The 15,517-nt window shown below is 36.6% G+C and overlaps 1 protein-coding gene across 1 annotated transcript; it reads left to right on the top strand.

Moving 5' to 3' along the window:
- Positions 1-1,335: 1,335 nt before the first annotated feature.
- etnk1 (ethanolamine kinase 1) lies at positions 1,336-15,037 on the top strand. The gene is made up of 8 exons (XM_067427516.1): positions 1,336-1,601; positions 4,539-4,798; positions 5,889-6,029; positions 7,641-7,783; positions 11,053-11,136; positions 11,248-11,408; positions 13,857-13,930; positions 14,081-15,037. Exons 1-8 carry the CDS (start codon positions 1,455-1,457, stop codon positions 14,151-14,153), a joined length of 1,083 nt encoding a protein of 360 aa, XP_067283617.1. The 5' UTR covers positions 1,336-1,454; the 3' UTR covers positions 14,154-15,037.
- The last annotated feature ends 480 nt before the right edge of the window (positions 15,038-15,517 follow it).

Here is a 15,517-nt window from a genome sequence, read left to right as displayed (position 1 = left end):
CCTATAGGTACGTAGGCCTACATACACACAGGATAGAATTAAAACTGCGCTACTGTTCACAAAAAAAAAAAAAAAAAAAAAAAAAAAAAAACAGTGGTCACGAGTCACGACATTTTACATCTGGACAGGCTGTGGCAAGAAATGCTTTACATACAGACATTCAATTGGAAACAATGGAGGCGTCCGAGCCTCACTGTTTAGCCTCCAGTGGTAACAAGGTTACATGGTATGTTGTGATGATGTCATAACTGTCATGGGATAAGTAGGTAGGTAGGGTAGGCCTACCTGTTTTATAGCCAGGGAAGACATTTCTGGAAAGATCATAGACCGTAAAAAATATATTCTAGAAGAATGTTTGTTTATTATTTAACAATACATAGACAAATAAATGAAAGATATATTTATTTATTTTACTTAAAATATTCGAAATCACTGTAATGCTTGTGCTTGCCATTAATGATAGGTTGCTATACAGGTCTTACACGCAATTGTATCTCTCTAAAAATCTTGCTAAAGGCCATTTAAGAACGAAGACCTACAGTAAGCACACATTTTCATGACTGGAAACCAGAAAAACAAACACGGACGCCTCTCTACCTGAGCATTATCTTAGTGACACAGTAATGCTGAAAGCTTCAGATGCAAAGCAGTGTGAGTCATGTTGTACCAGCATGCACCGCGACGGTCTCCTAACACATAAGGGTGGTGGGAGATCATCTGATATTTCTGAGAAGTCCGAATCATTTTAGCGATTCGGTTCGTTCGCATAGCTCACTTTAGTGAATCGGTTCAAAAGCTGATTCACTGATTTGTTTCAATCATTGCGCGTTTAAATATTTCGTGTTAATATTTCCGGTGTGTAGTTAATGATTTCACGTGACATATTTAGTGATTGAAAGGATGTAAAAAATTCTGTCATTTACACTCCCATGTTGTTTCAAACAGTTCTCCTGTTGAACACACATACACACATCCATGTTTTAAAGGGAAGCTGTTAGGCAAAATTACACCAAATGTATTGCAACAGCATAATTTCTCATATTTTTTCAGCAACAATGTATACAATTGAACGGTAACACTTTAGTTTAGGGTCCAATTCTCTCATATATTTTTATATCATTAACATAGGGATCAGATAATCACCTTTAATTAATTCACTTGATCTTTTTTGAGAACATTTCCTACCGTGTTTCATAAAAAAAAAATAATAATAATTTTTTTAGGTCTACATGTTTTGAGCAATATGATGTCAAGTAAAGGACCGAAATTGAACTCAAATCGGCTCAGTCGAATCGCGATGAACTGACCAAGAAGAGCGATTGATTCGCGAATCGAACAGCACGACTGGAGGCGTAACCGTGCAGAACCTGAGCTAAAATCCGCACCCTGCTTTACATTATAGCATTCATTGAAACTTCCCCGTCTCAGAGCAGCAACAGCGAGCATTTACAGCAATGGCCAAGTACATCCATGTTCCAGAATGCGCGCCCGTGGTTCCAAAATTAGACGTGACGGTAGATGAGCACGATTACAGAGCCGGAGCGCTGAAACTCATCAAGACGCTCAGACCCCACTGGAAACCTTCTGAGGTCAAAATGAAGGTAATTCTCATGTCTTTTCTCGTCGCTTACAACTCGGATGGTCGCACGCCGACCCTAACTGAAGCAGAAAGTCGTCATGTGCTGACAGCAGATCGTTTAATGTCTTTTATGATGCAAAAAGCGAAGTTAAGCGTGCTGCGCCTTCAAATCCTGAGCTGCGTCACCAGATAGACCTCGTCGGCAGTGGCACCATGGCGCTAGGCAGAGACTCGGCAGCAGCCACTGCGAGCTGTCAAAGAGCTTACGTTGAATCACTCTCATTCATTAATCTATATAGCTCTTGCACGCTTAAAAGTAGGCTATTTATTGCACCATTGCAATTATTGAAACAGTAATAAATACAAAGCAAAATCTCTAAGGGAAGAATGTGTGTGGTGGATCCCTGGAATTTGTGCATTGTGTTGCTGTTTTTTAACTTATTTATTCCTTAGGCCTAACGTTACTTACTACCTATTTTTATGTACTACTTAAAACATTTCTGTATTTAGTATTACTATAGTAATAATATTTGATAGCTATTTGTTCATATATCTTAGTATACTTATTACCATGGAAGCTTGTTTCCACCACAGAATAAATAAAAAAAAAACTATAATTGACTATAACGATAATGACTATAATATATATATAGTGTGTGTGTGTGTGTGTATGTATGTATGTATGTCTGAATTGCAGAATATTTACTTGCAATTGCTAGAAAAAAGACAGAATTGCTCTAGAAACTGGCAATTGCAAGAGTAAAACCAGAATTACAGGATATAAACTCACAATTGCAAGAAAACAGCCAGAATTGTGGGATATAAACTCGCAATTGCGGAAAAAAAGTCGATTAAAAAACACATGGACTTGCAAATGCGAGTTAATTTATATTATTATTTATATTGCAATTCTGAGGTATCTCAGTATTTGGACTTTGTGAGTTTGTCTCACACTTCTGAGAAAAAAGTCAGAATTGTGGGATATAGATGTCAAAATTGTGAGATAAAAGTCACAATTACCTTTTTTAGTCTTTTTTTGTTTTTGTTTTTTTTTTGCAATTTGCAATTTCTGAAATTGTTACCTTAAAGAGTTATTTCGACCTGATTTAATTCAATAAAAAATGATTGAGGTTGATTATGAGGTAATAAAACAATATATTTTTTATAATAAATTTATTGTTATAAATATTTTTGCCAGTGTATTACAATACATGCTGGTATACCTATTTTAATTTTATTAAGTATACATTTGGTGTGGTACTTAAACATTTTTTAAAAGTATATATATGTATTTTAAATTAACATTAATGATTTGTTAAAATTATATAATATAGTAATGCTTGGTAGTGTTTTCTAATGAAAGTTATTATGAAGTGATATTTGTTTAATGTGTGTTTCTTGGTTTTTTTATGACACGATTCTGACAGTTGGACATGACAAATGTATGAAGAATGAGGAAAATATTTTCAAAATTTTCTTCCTGCATCGGTGCATTATGGTCAAATGGCATTTCTCGTTTCTAAAATGGGTCGAAGTCAATATTTGTAGATCAAAGTAAAGGCATTTGTTTGCTATCCAGGGAAGTTACTGTACCACTGTTATGTGTGTGCTTACAGCTGACACAGAAAGAAAACTGTGACGGTGACATTACACTGCTCTGTACAGCCCAGAGCGCTCTGCATTCATACGTGATTGATTAACATGATATGGGTGGAATCTAGAGTATAGTGGAGGAGTTTTCCAAGAACAAGTACATTTTTATATTCTCCTAGAAGTTTTCGGACTTTCTGGAAAAGCAGCCTTTCTAGGAGTTTCTTGGAAGCTCAGCAAGTCAGTTCAACTAATTACAGAACCTGCATGTATTGACTATTGACTACAGCATTAACAATGTTTATTGTGACGGTTCAGGTTTCCGTCACCTTGGTGTTGTTGAGAACTGGAATAGGAATCTTTTATTTAGTTGCACACCAGGGGAGACGCCTTGAATCAAGTTTTTCAAGTGACTAGTGAGGGAATTGGGTCTACCGTCCTCTGCACTTTAAATTGAGATTGTGGAAATTTCCATGATGTAGTTAGTGCTTTTTTGGTCATACAATGATTTTGCCACAATAATAATTCTTTGGTAATCACCACTCTAAGGATTTTGAAGAGCATCCAAACAACATTGACCCCATTGATCTTCACTGTATAGAAAAAACCCAAAAGATATTCTTCAGAATATAATACTGTTTTTTGAGTGACTAGGGCCCAATTTTCTTTTTGAAGTGATCAGTCCTTTTAAGTTACAAATAAACCACAGATGAACTCACTTCCCTATTATAGTGTTAACCCGTACATCTATAGCCTCCATCCGGATGAAATGTCAGCAGTCTGTATTAATATTCTTGTAAACTGAACACTGTTTAGCCTGAGGTGCGGAATAGTGTTTCCTTGTATAAACAGAGTTGGTAGGGGTGTGTTGTGTCGCTCGCATGTGGGAGGGAAACTAGATATGTATTGGGTTGTTTTCATCAACTTTGAAACAAAATTGAGTGCTCAGCACATGCCAGGCTCTGGCCCTGGCAGAAATCAAATTCCTGACGTTCCGCCCACTGTCAGTCAATCCCAGATAGTACAGATGATTGTGGCCTGGAATGCTTGGCGTCCCAAACATGCTCCATAGTAGACAATATAAAATTTGTTCAGCTCTGAAACACTGAATGCACCTTCTTTTGTGCTGATTTTGATCCTAAATAAAGTAAACGTTGTTGTTTTGCTTGTGTTGAGTTTGGTCGTTCGTATTTTTGTATTCATGGAAATATAAGGTTTCTCTTCAGCTGATCAAGTGGCAAAAAACCGCAAAGGAACTTGAGGCATGTGATGCCAACTAAGAGACTTTTAATGACCAGCATAACTAAAGGTTAACCTCAAACCGTCGGAGCTATCTGAAAATGATGACCTCTTTACTTCTTTCTTCCAGTTTTTCACAGACGGCATCACAAACAAATTGATTGGCTGTTATATCGGCGGGTCCATGCAAGAAGTGGTCCTGGTACGGGTCTACGGGAACAAGACGGAACTGTTTGTGGACCGTGAAAATGAAGTGAAGAGCTTTCGTGTCCTCCAGGCACACAGGTGCGCTCCACGTCTCTACTGCACCTTCAACAATGGCCTGTGCTATGAGTTTCTGGAGGGTGTGGCCCTGGAGCCCGAGCACATCCGCAGCCCCACCATCTTCAGGTTAGAAACAGTATGTTCAAGTGGGTCAATCATCCTTCATAATACTGAGCTAATCGATTTAGGACGGCGTGACAACAATTGAGATACCGTTGTTGACCTCCAACTAGACAGACACTTGTCTCATAACCCCAAACCTTACCTGGTAATCCCTTAAGACATGAATGACGCACTGCACTCTCTCTCGCACACTGACCCAGGCCTCCTGCTAATACGTGTCGGGTCTCAGACAGCTGTGAGAGAACAAGGCTACTGTGTTAGCAGGGTGATGACATGATAAAATGTTGGCAGTTAAACTATTTTAAAGGGATAGTTCAGCCAAAGAAAATGTCAGTGAGTCAATTGAGTTTTTTTCTTCTGTTGAACACACAAAAAAATACATTTTAAAGAATGTTGGTAACCAGAAAGTTGATAGCACTCATTAAATTCCTTAGCATTTTTTTTTCAGACTATGGGTGCTGTCAACTGTCTGGTTACCAACATTCTTTAAAATATATTCTTTTGTGTTTAACAGAAGAAAGTAACTCACTCAGGTTTTGAACAACTTGAGGGTGAGTGAGTAATGACAACTTTGGGGTGAACTATCCCTTTAAATATACTATATGTACCGTTCAAAAATGTGAGGTTAGTAAAAAAGAGAGAACGATTTTATTCAACTAGGATGCATTCAATTGATCAAAAGATATACTTAGAATGTTACAAAATATATTTATATTTCAAAAAATGTTTTTGAACTTTCTTGATTAGCACAACAGTTTTTTTTTAGCTTTGATAATAATCAGAAATGTTTCTTAAGCACTAAATCAGCATATTAGAATGCTTTCTGAAGGATTATGCGACATTGAAGGATTATGTGACGCGGAAGTAATGATGCTAAAAATTCAGCTTTGCCATCACATGAATAAATTACATTTGAAAATCTATTCAAATAGAAAATCAAATAAATGCAGCCTTGGCTGGTGAGTATAAGAGACTTTCAAAGCATTTTGTTTGCACAACCCCAAACTTTTGAATGGTTTGTAATTATATTACATACTGTAGGGTTCAAAATGTAATCTAAACCTGAAAATAAGCTGATTTTATTTGTCTACAGGAACATTGCAAGGCAGATGGCAAAATATCATGCCATACATGCCCACAACGGCTGGGTCCCCCAGTCAGACCTCTGGCTGAGAATGAGCAAGTACTTTTCTCTTGTTCCTACACACTTTGAGGACCCTGAGATGGACCAGAGGTGAGCTTTAAATTTAGGGGGTGTATGGTATAATTATACTGTGACTTTTTTCAGCGAAGCAGAACATGTAGAATAACACCCTTAGGTGTAACGTCTTGCCGATGTTGAAGCTTTCAATACAAGGAGGTCTCAACTTCACTTGCTATGACGTACAGAAATTACCTCAGGTTATTTAGATGAATGACAGATGAATGTTTTTTTGGGGTGAATATGATTTGAGTATACTGTGGTTTAGAAATCCTCCCATTTCTACATTACATGACTCATCCTGTCACAGATACATGTGTTTGCACAGGTGCAAGTTCAGAAAAACACACACATTTTTTTGCCGATTTGTAAATATAACAAGTTTTAAAGATAGCTTCTAAAGAAAGTGCTTTTTACATAAGGCAACAAAAGACAAAGCAGGAAAGAAAAATAATAAAGAAAGAAAAAAATAATCAATTAAAAAAACAATATAATAGGTATAATAATAGGTATAAAATATATACAATATAATATACTGTGTGTAATTATTATGTATATTTGAATGCACACACATCCATGTATATTTTTAAGAAATATTTGCGTGTATATACTGTATACATTTGTTATAATTATTAATATTTTATATATAAATATTTTTTCCCTTTATATTTTATTTATATTAATATTTTTTTATGTATATATACATACATGCGTGTGTGTGTGTATTCAAATATACATAATAATTATACACAGTACACACAGATTTTATGTAAACACAAACTTTTATTATGGATGTGATTAATCGATTGACAACACTACGATATAAAGGATTATCAAAAAAGAGTAATTGGAAAGCCAAGTAGGCTGTTCTAAATTAGATTTAAATATACTTAGTCACTTCCTTTTTAAAGGGATAGTTCACCCAAAAATGAAAATTTGAAAATTAGTAAAAAGATATTTTGAAGATTGTTTGTAACCAAGCAGATAGAGCACTGACTACCAATAGGAAAAAAATACTATGGTAGTGAATGGTTGCCCTATCTGCTTGGTTACAAACATTCTTCAAAATATCTTATTTTGTGTTCAGCAGAACAAGGAAACTCATAAAAGTTTGGAATAATTTGAGGGTGAATAAATGATGACAGAATACATTTTTTGGGGTGAGCTATGCCTTTAATGTCATTAAAATGTCTATCGATCCATTTTTGATGATTAAACTAAATTGTCTGAAGGAAATGTGAGTGGTGCTTGTACGTGCAAAACTGGGACATGGGTTTTGTGTGTGTGTGTTTTTTTTACCACATTGCTATGCAGGTTGAGCAAAACTAATAGTTCAGGTAGGCTTGAATTTTGTTTTGGATTAAAAATGGATTATATTTATGCCTTAGAAGCCCCATCCGTTATTGTGCAACAACCTGTCACAGCAGATTACATACCCATACAGCGTCTCTGCGGTTACTTTACTATTTATAGACAATAATATTTTAAAGTAGTCTTGCATCAGTCACGGAAATGAAGGTTTTTCAAAATCTCTGTCTGACTGAGTGAGGCAGGTACATGTACAATGTGCCTTAATTGAATCATGCTGAAACACAAAAGCTGGTTTGTGTTTTCTGAATGCATGCATGTGTCATTTGTTCCCAGGCTGAACAGTGAGGTGCCCAGCTCTGCGTGTCTTAGAGACGAAATGATCTGGCTTCAGCAAAACCTCTCTAAACTGGGTTCCCCAGTCGTTCTCTGTCACAACGATCTGCTTTGTAAGAACATCATCTACAACCAAAAGGAAGGTGAGTCCTACAAACCCCAACAGCTTCCTTCAGCCACAGCGTTTGTTTCCCCAACCCCCCTGCCTAAGGTAGGCTTAAATTTAGTGTTTTCACCTCTGAAATATAGCATGGATGACCTTTCCTTAAAGGATGGTAAAATTACATTCTCATCCATTTTCATCAAGAGTCGGGAGAATCCACTGGTTTCCGTAAAATATGTTTTCTGTTTTTGAAAATCAAAAGCAAAAGTGTGTTTTTGTTTGCTCTGGGGAATGTTGCTGTGATGCTGTTTCCTATCTTCATGATGTAGAGACTGGCGACTGTCTGCGCTGCCTGAGCCACAGGATGGAGAGTGAGAGTGTGACTCCGGTCATTCCTGTTATGCATAATGTTTTTTTAGTCCTTTCATTTCAGTGAATATATTTATGAAATAAGGAAGTATTTCTATAAAACACTATAGCAGACTTTCATAATGCTCTGGACAGGCTAAAGCACTTCACCAATGGCCAGAAGAAAAAATGCAGGAAGGAAAATAAAAGTTAAAATAAGCTGTGTTTATAATTTTTTTAGTAAACCCATATTTATTTGAAACATGTAAATTGTTATAATTAACAATTGTATTAATTAATTAATTAATGTATTAATTACGTCTCTAAAAAAAATTAAAAAGAAATGTAATTTGGTTTGAGTAGATGTTGAAATGTTTTGTCAAGCTCACATATGTTAACTAAAATTTATATATAATACATTATATTTATGTATAATTAACTGTAAATAATAACATTTATATAGTTATTATATACATAAAAATCTATGAAAATAATGTAACATAACATTATTAATGTAACTTAATGCTGATTGTGATTTCCACCATAAAGTGGCCTTTATATTTTATCCAATATTTGAGGAAATACATGATGGGGGAAATAAAATCATCAGCATAACAGGAATGACCCACGTGGAAGAATATGAGCATGAGAAAATGGCTGCTCTGCCACTAAAGTAGTGTGAGAACATAGTTCCTGTCTCTCACCTTTTTTTTCTTCTTTTTTTTTTTAGGCTTTCAAACTGATTATCACTAGCATGTATCAGTTACCCTAAAGGTTTCAGTTGCCCCTAAAAACTGTTCTTGGAGCAGTAAATAATAACAAAAGATTAGAGATTCAGTCACATAAATCTGCTGCAAGAACAGGGCTTGGAGGCAGCTACAACCTCGGGCGCTTGTTTATATTTGAATTTTGAGGGAGGAAGGAGGCTCTGTTTTCAGAAAAAAAGCCAAGCCACTTCCTCCAACTCGCATTTAACAGAACAAGGGGTGGGAGGAAGTTTTCACTGTAAAATGTTAACATTTTTGACAACCCTGCACGCTCAGCTCCCTCCCCACCCCACCGAGACCTAGAAAGCAAGAGCGGGAGTGTTACGCAATAATCCCGCTTGTTTTTGTTTTTCGTTGATTCTCAGGGAGTCAAATAAGTTTGAGCGTCCCACAGGTTCGACCTGCACAGGAAGCCATCGTGGCATTTGTATAGATTTAGTAACTTGGGGCCTCATTGGATGACTAATCGACCAATGGGGATGCTGTGTGGCGGGGGTGTGCGTTTATGAGATGAGCCGTGTTTGTTCTTAAAGGGGGAGGTGCCCAATGGCCTCTCTGCAGTGAAGCTGTGTGTGTTCTGTGACAGATGTGAGTTTGCCCAAATCTCTTCATCTGCTGCACAGGGCTATAGCCACTGACTGGAGGTGTTCAGTGTGTCCCGCTAGGACGCCACCGGGTCCGGTAACCACCTCACGTGTCTCTTTCTGTAGACCAACACTTCTGTCCAATGTCAATCAAACTTTTTCTACACACCATAAGCTCTAAAGCACTGGGAATGCAAGGCCATAAAGTCAAACACACATTAGGTGCACTAATGTTACATGTTACAGATCAGGCAGTGATTTAAGGAATAATACATTACACATATCTAGACTGAGAGGAGTAAGGCTTTGTATTCTGAAGTCAACACTGTTCACTCACATCACCTGACTTATCAAGTCATTGCTTGCTAGAACACTGCTATACAAAATGTGTGCCACTAGATGGCGACATTGCCCGTTTTCTCTCCTTTACCTCCTCTGTCCTTCCAGCCCTGGTCTTACAGTACAGCCGTCTCCTGTGTTTTTTTGTTGTTGTTTTTTTCTAAAGCTGTAAACCTTTCTTTAACCTGAATGGTTTATCCATTTTTTGCCTTTCTTTATTCGTTTCATTCTTTTTTACTTTCACTGTTTTACGGTGTAGAGCAGAAGACTGTTTGCGCAATGCGCTCTTTCTTTAACCAGTCACAAGATTTCCTGGAAAAGGTCAAAAACTTGCAATGACTTCACCTACTTGCTTAGTTATTTGTAATCAAGTAGGAATTAAGAATTGTGTTTGTTTTCATTTGAAAATACCTTAAGATGAATAATAATAATCATGATAATACACATTTTCCTTTGAAAAGAAAACTGATTGCAAGTTTTTCACATTTCCTCTTAGCAGACTCATGTAAATGGGTGATTCATCAATTAGATACACTTTAAAATAATAATAATAACATAAGTCATGTGCAGTTTTATTATTATTATTAAGCTTTAAACGTACTGTCATTTTTGCAATTGACCCTAGACCTAAACTTTTTAATTTCACCCCCATAGTAAATTAATAAAAGGTGTTAAAATCATGGAAATTGTATTTATGTGTACGTTTTCCTTAAATAATTAATAAAGATATATATATGGTTATGATTGAAATGAGACGTGACAGGGTACCATGGTGTGTGAATATATATATATATATATATATATAACACGCGTGTTTTTTTGTCCAAAACATGACAAATACATTACCTTATCAGACAAAAATCAAAAACCTCCAATAGTTTTGATCAGTTAATTATTACTGGATGTGGAAAATAGTGTAAAATAAATTAAACTATCTCACTATTTAAAGTATCCCTAAATGATAAATCACCCAAATATAGCATGTCATTTTTTTTCTGCATGCATGCTACGAGTGCATGAAATCTGTCCCCATGCCTTATTCACTTTGTCATTTGTTTCTTCTTTGTTGTCCTTTGTTTGCCCCAGAATGCAAATCCTTACTCCTTTTCCCAGATGTGATTTGATCAGTCATGTTAATAGCAGAAAATGTCCATGTAGTGTTGGTTTGCTAATACAGGCAATAGATTGTTACAGTAAAAAAGAACAAGGGTTAAGAAGACAATGCCCGTGAGCTTTTCTAAACAAATTCCTATTTGTTTCCCCTCCTGCAGGAAATGTCAAATTCATTGACTACGAATATGCTGGGTACAATTACCAAGCCTTTGACATTGGGAATCACTTCAATGAATTTGCAGGTAACGATGCATTATGACAAATAATGAAGCTATTCTATGGAAGAGAGACCTACTTAACCAGGATTTAAAAAGATATAATATGAATAGTGGTGGTATTACTGTGATTGACAGGTCTAAATGAGGTGGACTACACCCTGTATCCTGGGCGAGAGCTCCAGTTGCAGTGGCTCCGGGCCTATCTGGAGGCCTACAAGGAGTACAAATCACAGGGCACACAGGTCTCCAACAACGAAGTGGAGGTGCTGTACGTGCAGGTCAACCGATTCGCCTTGGTGAGTTGAAACTGGATTTATCCGCCACTGTCTGGAATCGTGACGCATTTTGATCCATCTGCACCCTGCCAAACTAAACATCAGGCTTTTGTTTTTTCAATTTAATTACTTTCTTCAATGACATGCAGCATTTTACAAAGCAAATGGGAACATCGCGAGCAGTTTAACTATTTAGCAGGGAGATTGTCTGCATTAGAGTGACGCTTGAATTGAAGAAAAAGGTATGAATAAGGATTGCAAGTAGTCAGGGAAGGAGCCTTGACATCCTGCCCACCTTTATAGAGATTTGCAGGCATCTAATGGGAGGAACTCTGGGTGTTTGTGTGTGTGTGTGCACGCAGGTCATTCTTTGACGATCGAGTAGCACACCTGCTCTTTAGTCCTTTCTTGGTGATGATATTTACTTCAGAAAGGAAAACTAATTGAATATCCAGTTTACTCACACAGTTAAGTCTTGTGTGATAAATAGACGTGTTAAAAGCTGGGGAAGAAGATTGAGGGAAAAAAATCCTCTGGCTCTTAGATATGGCGAACAAAACTGAGGGAGGCATCGTTTTCTCTCCCTGTCCCTGAGAGGGACCTTGAGAGATGCTAAAACAAATACCAGAGGAATGCCACTGTGTGAGGCTTAATGAACAGTTTTGTTGCCTTCGTTTTGGATTCCATTTTCTGAGGCTTTATTTGAAAGCTCAGAGAAAACCGAAGAGACGCCCAAGAATATTGTGATATTAGTATAATGTAAACACACTAACCTGCAATAAACAAATTTAGCCATAATTACTGAATAAGACTCTTTAAAAAAAAATATTATTAGAATACATGATATAAAAATCTACCTATATTATATAATTTAGATTATACAATGTCATACACAGGTAATTTTGGTTGATATTATGGTTGTAAGGTTGAATGGTTATAATATATTGGTTGAAAGAAAAAAAGATGTAAAGAAGCTGATAATGCCAATATCTATCTAACAGAAATTGTGTACACAATCATTTTTATGATTTATACACAATACCAAACGGTCAAGACATTTATAATGTTACTAAACAATTCTAATAAATGTTTTTTTTTTGTCATCAATGAATTCTGACAAAAAATGTATTATGGTTTCCACAAAATATTAAGCAGCAACTGTTTTCAACATTGATGATAATAAATGTTTCTTGAACCGCCAATCGTCAAATTAGAATGATTTCTGAAGAATTGTGTGACACTGAACGCTGGAGTAATGATGCTGAATTTGCTATCAGGAATAAATTACATTTTAAAATATTTTCAAACTGAAAACAATATTTTAAATTATAATAATATTTCACAATATAACAGTTTGTATTACTTTTTTTGATCAAATAAATGCAGCCTTGCTGAGCAGAAGAGACAAATGCAATTAAACAAATAAATTACTGACCTTCAACTTTTTAACAGTAGTGTTTTTCTACATTAATAAATAATGATGTAGTTGCATTAATTTAACCAGCATTGCCAAATAATAGCTCTATATATTCCAAGGACTTGTGGTGCCAATTGAAGTTCTGCTGTAGTACATCGCCTTGGTGTTTACACCATCTTCACATACCTAGGACAGGAGACATGGAGTTTTTAAAAGACGGTCTGAATATGCTCTGAAGATTGTGTCTGAGGGGGTTCAGGACCCTTGACTCCAGCAGAGACAAACATTTATTCTGTGCAGTTGAGCGAAACACGCTGAGAATAAAGACTTTATTATAGGCCAGCAAACCTGTGATCTTTACTCACATGATGGCTGGAGTGATTCAGAGGGGCTTTTATATATATGCCACATTTTATGAGCTTTTACTTTGCTGTCAGTGATCCAAAATCAACACAAATAACTTCCATGCAGTTATCTTTTTTTCCTTTTTTAATGGGTCCACTAAAAGGAAGCAGTCTTTGCTTAGAAAGGCGTGGGTCAAATGTTTCCAAGCAACAATACAACATACAATCTGTCACAGTTAACTCCAGTGTCAGGGGGAATCCAACAAAACCTGTCAAGAATATTTCTTAGTTCTATTTGATGCTAAAATAAAAATGAAACGTTATGAAAATATTTTTTAATGAAAGTTACGTTTTGTGGGGAGCATTAAAAAGTGTGCATTGTGAATATTGTTTTCATAACCTGGTCTTCTCAATGCCAAAAAAACGAATTAAAAAAAATCTAATTTTCATTATTGTAATGGAATATGTAGCGTGTGTATGCGTGTATGTATAATGAATTTGGACTTGTCACAAAAATGCCAGAAATTGAGATATATATAATATTAACTGATTAACTGTGTGTGTGTGAGAGATTATTCTTGATTTTAGTATACAATAATATTTTTTTTTGTTGAGATTTACTCCAAAATCCTGATTTCTACCTCTGTGAAAAAGAAGCTAAAGCTGTCCTCATTTTTTCTTCATATATTTGGTTTTCCTTTTCCCCAGGCATCTCATTTCTTCTGGGGACTGTGGGCTTTAATCCAGGCTCAGTACTCCACCATTGACTTTGACTTCTTGGGGTAAATTTTATCTTCTCAAAAAGATTTTATTTTATTTTTTTGCTGGAATTTTAAAATTGCATTCTTACCACCATATTTTCCACCTAACCGTATTCTTACCCCCATATTTTCCACCAAACTGTATTCTTACCACCATATTTTCTTTTGCAGATATGCAGTTCTCCGTTTCAGCCAGTACTTCAAGATGAAACCAGAGGTGATGTCACTGCACCTTCCAGAATAATCTCTCAGGTCATGGTTTGCGCTACTCTAGAGAAGGGCTCCCCCTGGTGGACATTAGAACTAGCTGGAGGCCTCTTCAGTTCGTAGACTGAACACTGCACTTACTTGTCTGAACACATCATTTTAGATAAGCCCCAAAATCATTTCTCATCTCAAAGTGGGTTAAATGTTGTCGAAAACCAAGCACCTAAGTCCTCCTCCTCCTCCTTGCTTTTATGTGGCGAGAGAGAGGGTCACCCCAGTGCCCTAGTTCATGATATTGCCAATTGAGGAAGCAAACAACTGACAAATAGATGGCTTACTCAGGAGCCTTTGACTTGCCAATGTATGTGAAGAGTGATCCTTGGAGAATCTCAAGTAAAGAAAAGCTCCCCAGATACCGATCCTCCAGGGACAGGGAACCTCAGACAACAACACTTATTATCAAAAGACGGAGGGGAGGGCTACTGGGTCTGTTTTTAGCAACTAACTTTCATCCTAAAGGTCATTCCTGCTTGTTTACACAACTTTTATGGGGGAGAAATTTGTGTACTGTAAGATAATATTGGGTTTACTGTATTGATAGTCACTGATTCTGTCTAAACGGCAAACTTCGGGCCTGTCTGTTCCTTCGAGGGTTGTTCCTGGCACAGCTGTGGTAAAAGATGTGTAATTCAGGGACCAATAGAAGCTTTGTTGTTTGCTTCTGGCAGACAATTCCTCCCTCATCACGTCACTGTGAACCACTGTGTAACGCATTCATAAAGTTTCTCATTGTTTTCTCAGCGTGGTGCTTGAAGAAGGTAGACGCACAGTAGCCGTGGCTACAACGAGCCGGTAGCTAATCTGAAGCCCACACCAAAGTGCTGATATTTCTTGCTTGTACATTATGCACAGTCTATTTTTCCACATTAGAAATAACGTGGTAATATTTACAGTTCAAACGGTGGATTTTGTACTTATTTAAATGCCGCTGGTGAAGAGTTTGCTTGTGAGCGAGCGTGTACTTTTTTTCTTGGCGGTATCGTTGAATTCTTTGTAATGGATGTAATTTTTGGAAGCCTTAACAATGGCATCGCCTGCTGGACGCACTAAAGCTTTTGTATTCATACTCTCTGTCCGCATAACTAAATGTCTGGCCTTTTTGCACAAACCGACTGTTTTGAGAACAAAACCAGTCCTTACTTTATCTTGCGATGGGCCACTCTTTCTGCTTAACTGCACATGTTTGGAGTAGAGATTTTGGTAACACTTTATTTTACAGGGTCACTGTTATGCATGTTACTAACTTGAACTGCTATAGTTAATACAGATTATATGTATCTGCAAGTCGCTCCACACGGTAATGACATTGTAGTAGAAATGAATTTGGACTTGTCACAAAAA

This window comes from Pseudorasbora parva, chromosome 20 (assembly GCF_024679245.1).
Source record: "Pseudorasbora parva isolate DD20220531a chromosome 20, ASM2467924v1, whole genome shotgun sequence".
Lineage (NCBI taxonomy): Eukaryota > Metazoa > Chordata > Actinopteri > Cypriniformes > Gobionidae > Pseudorasbora > Pseudorasbora parva.
This window is presented reverse-complemented; position numbering and strand designations above follow the sequence as displayed.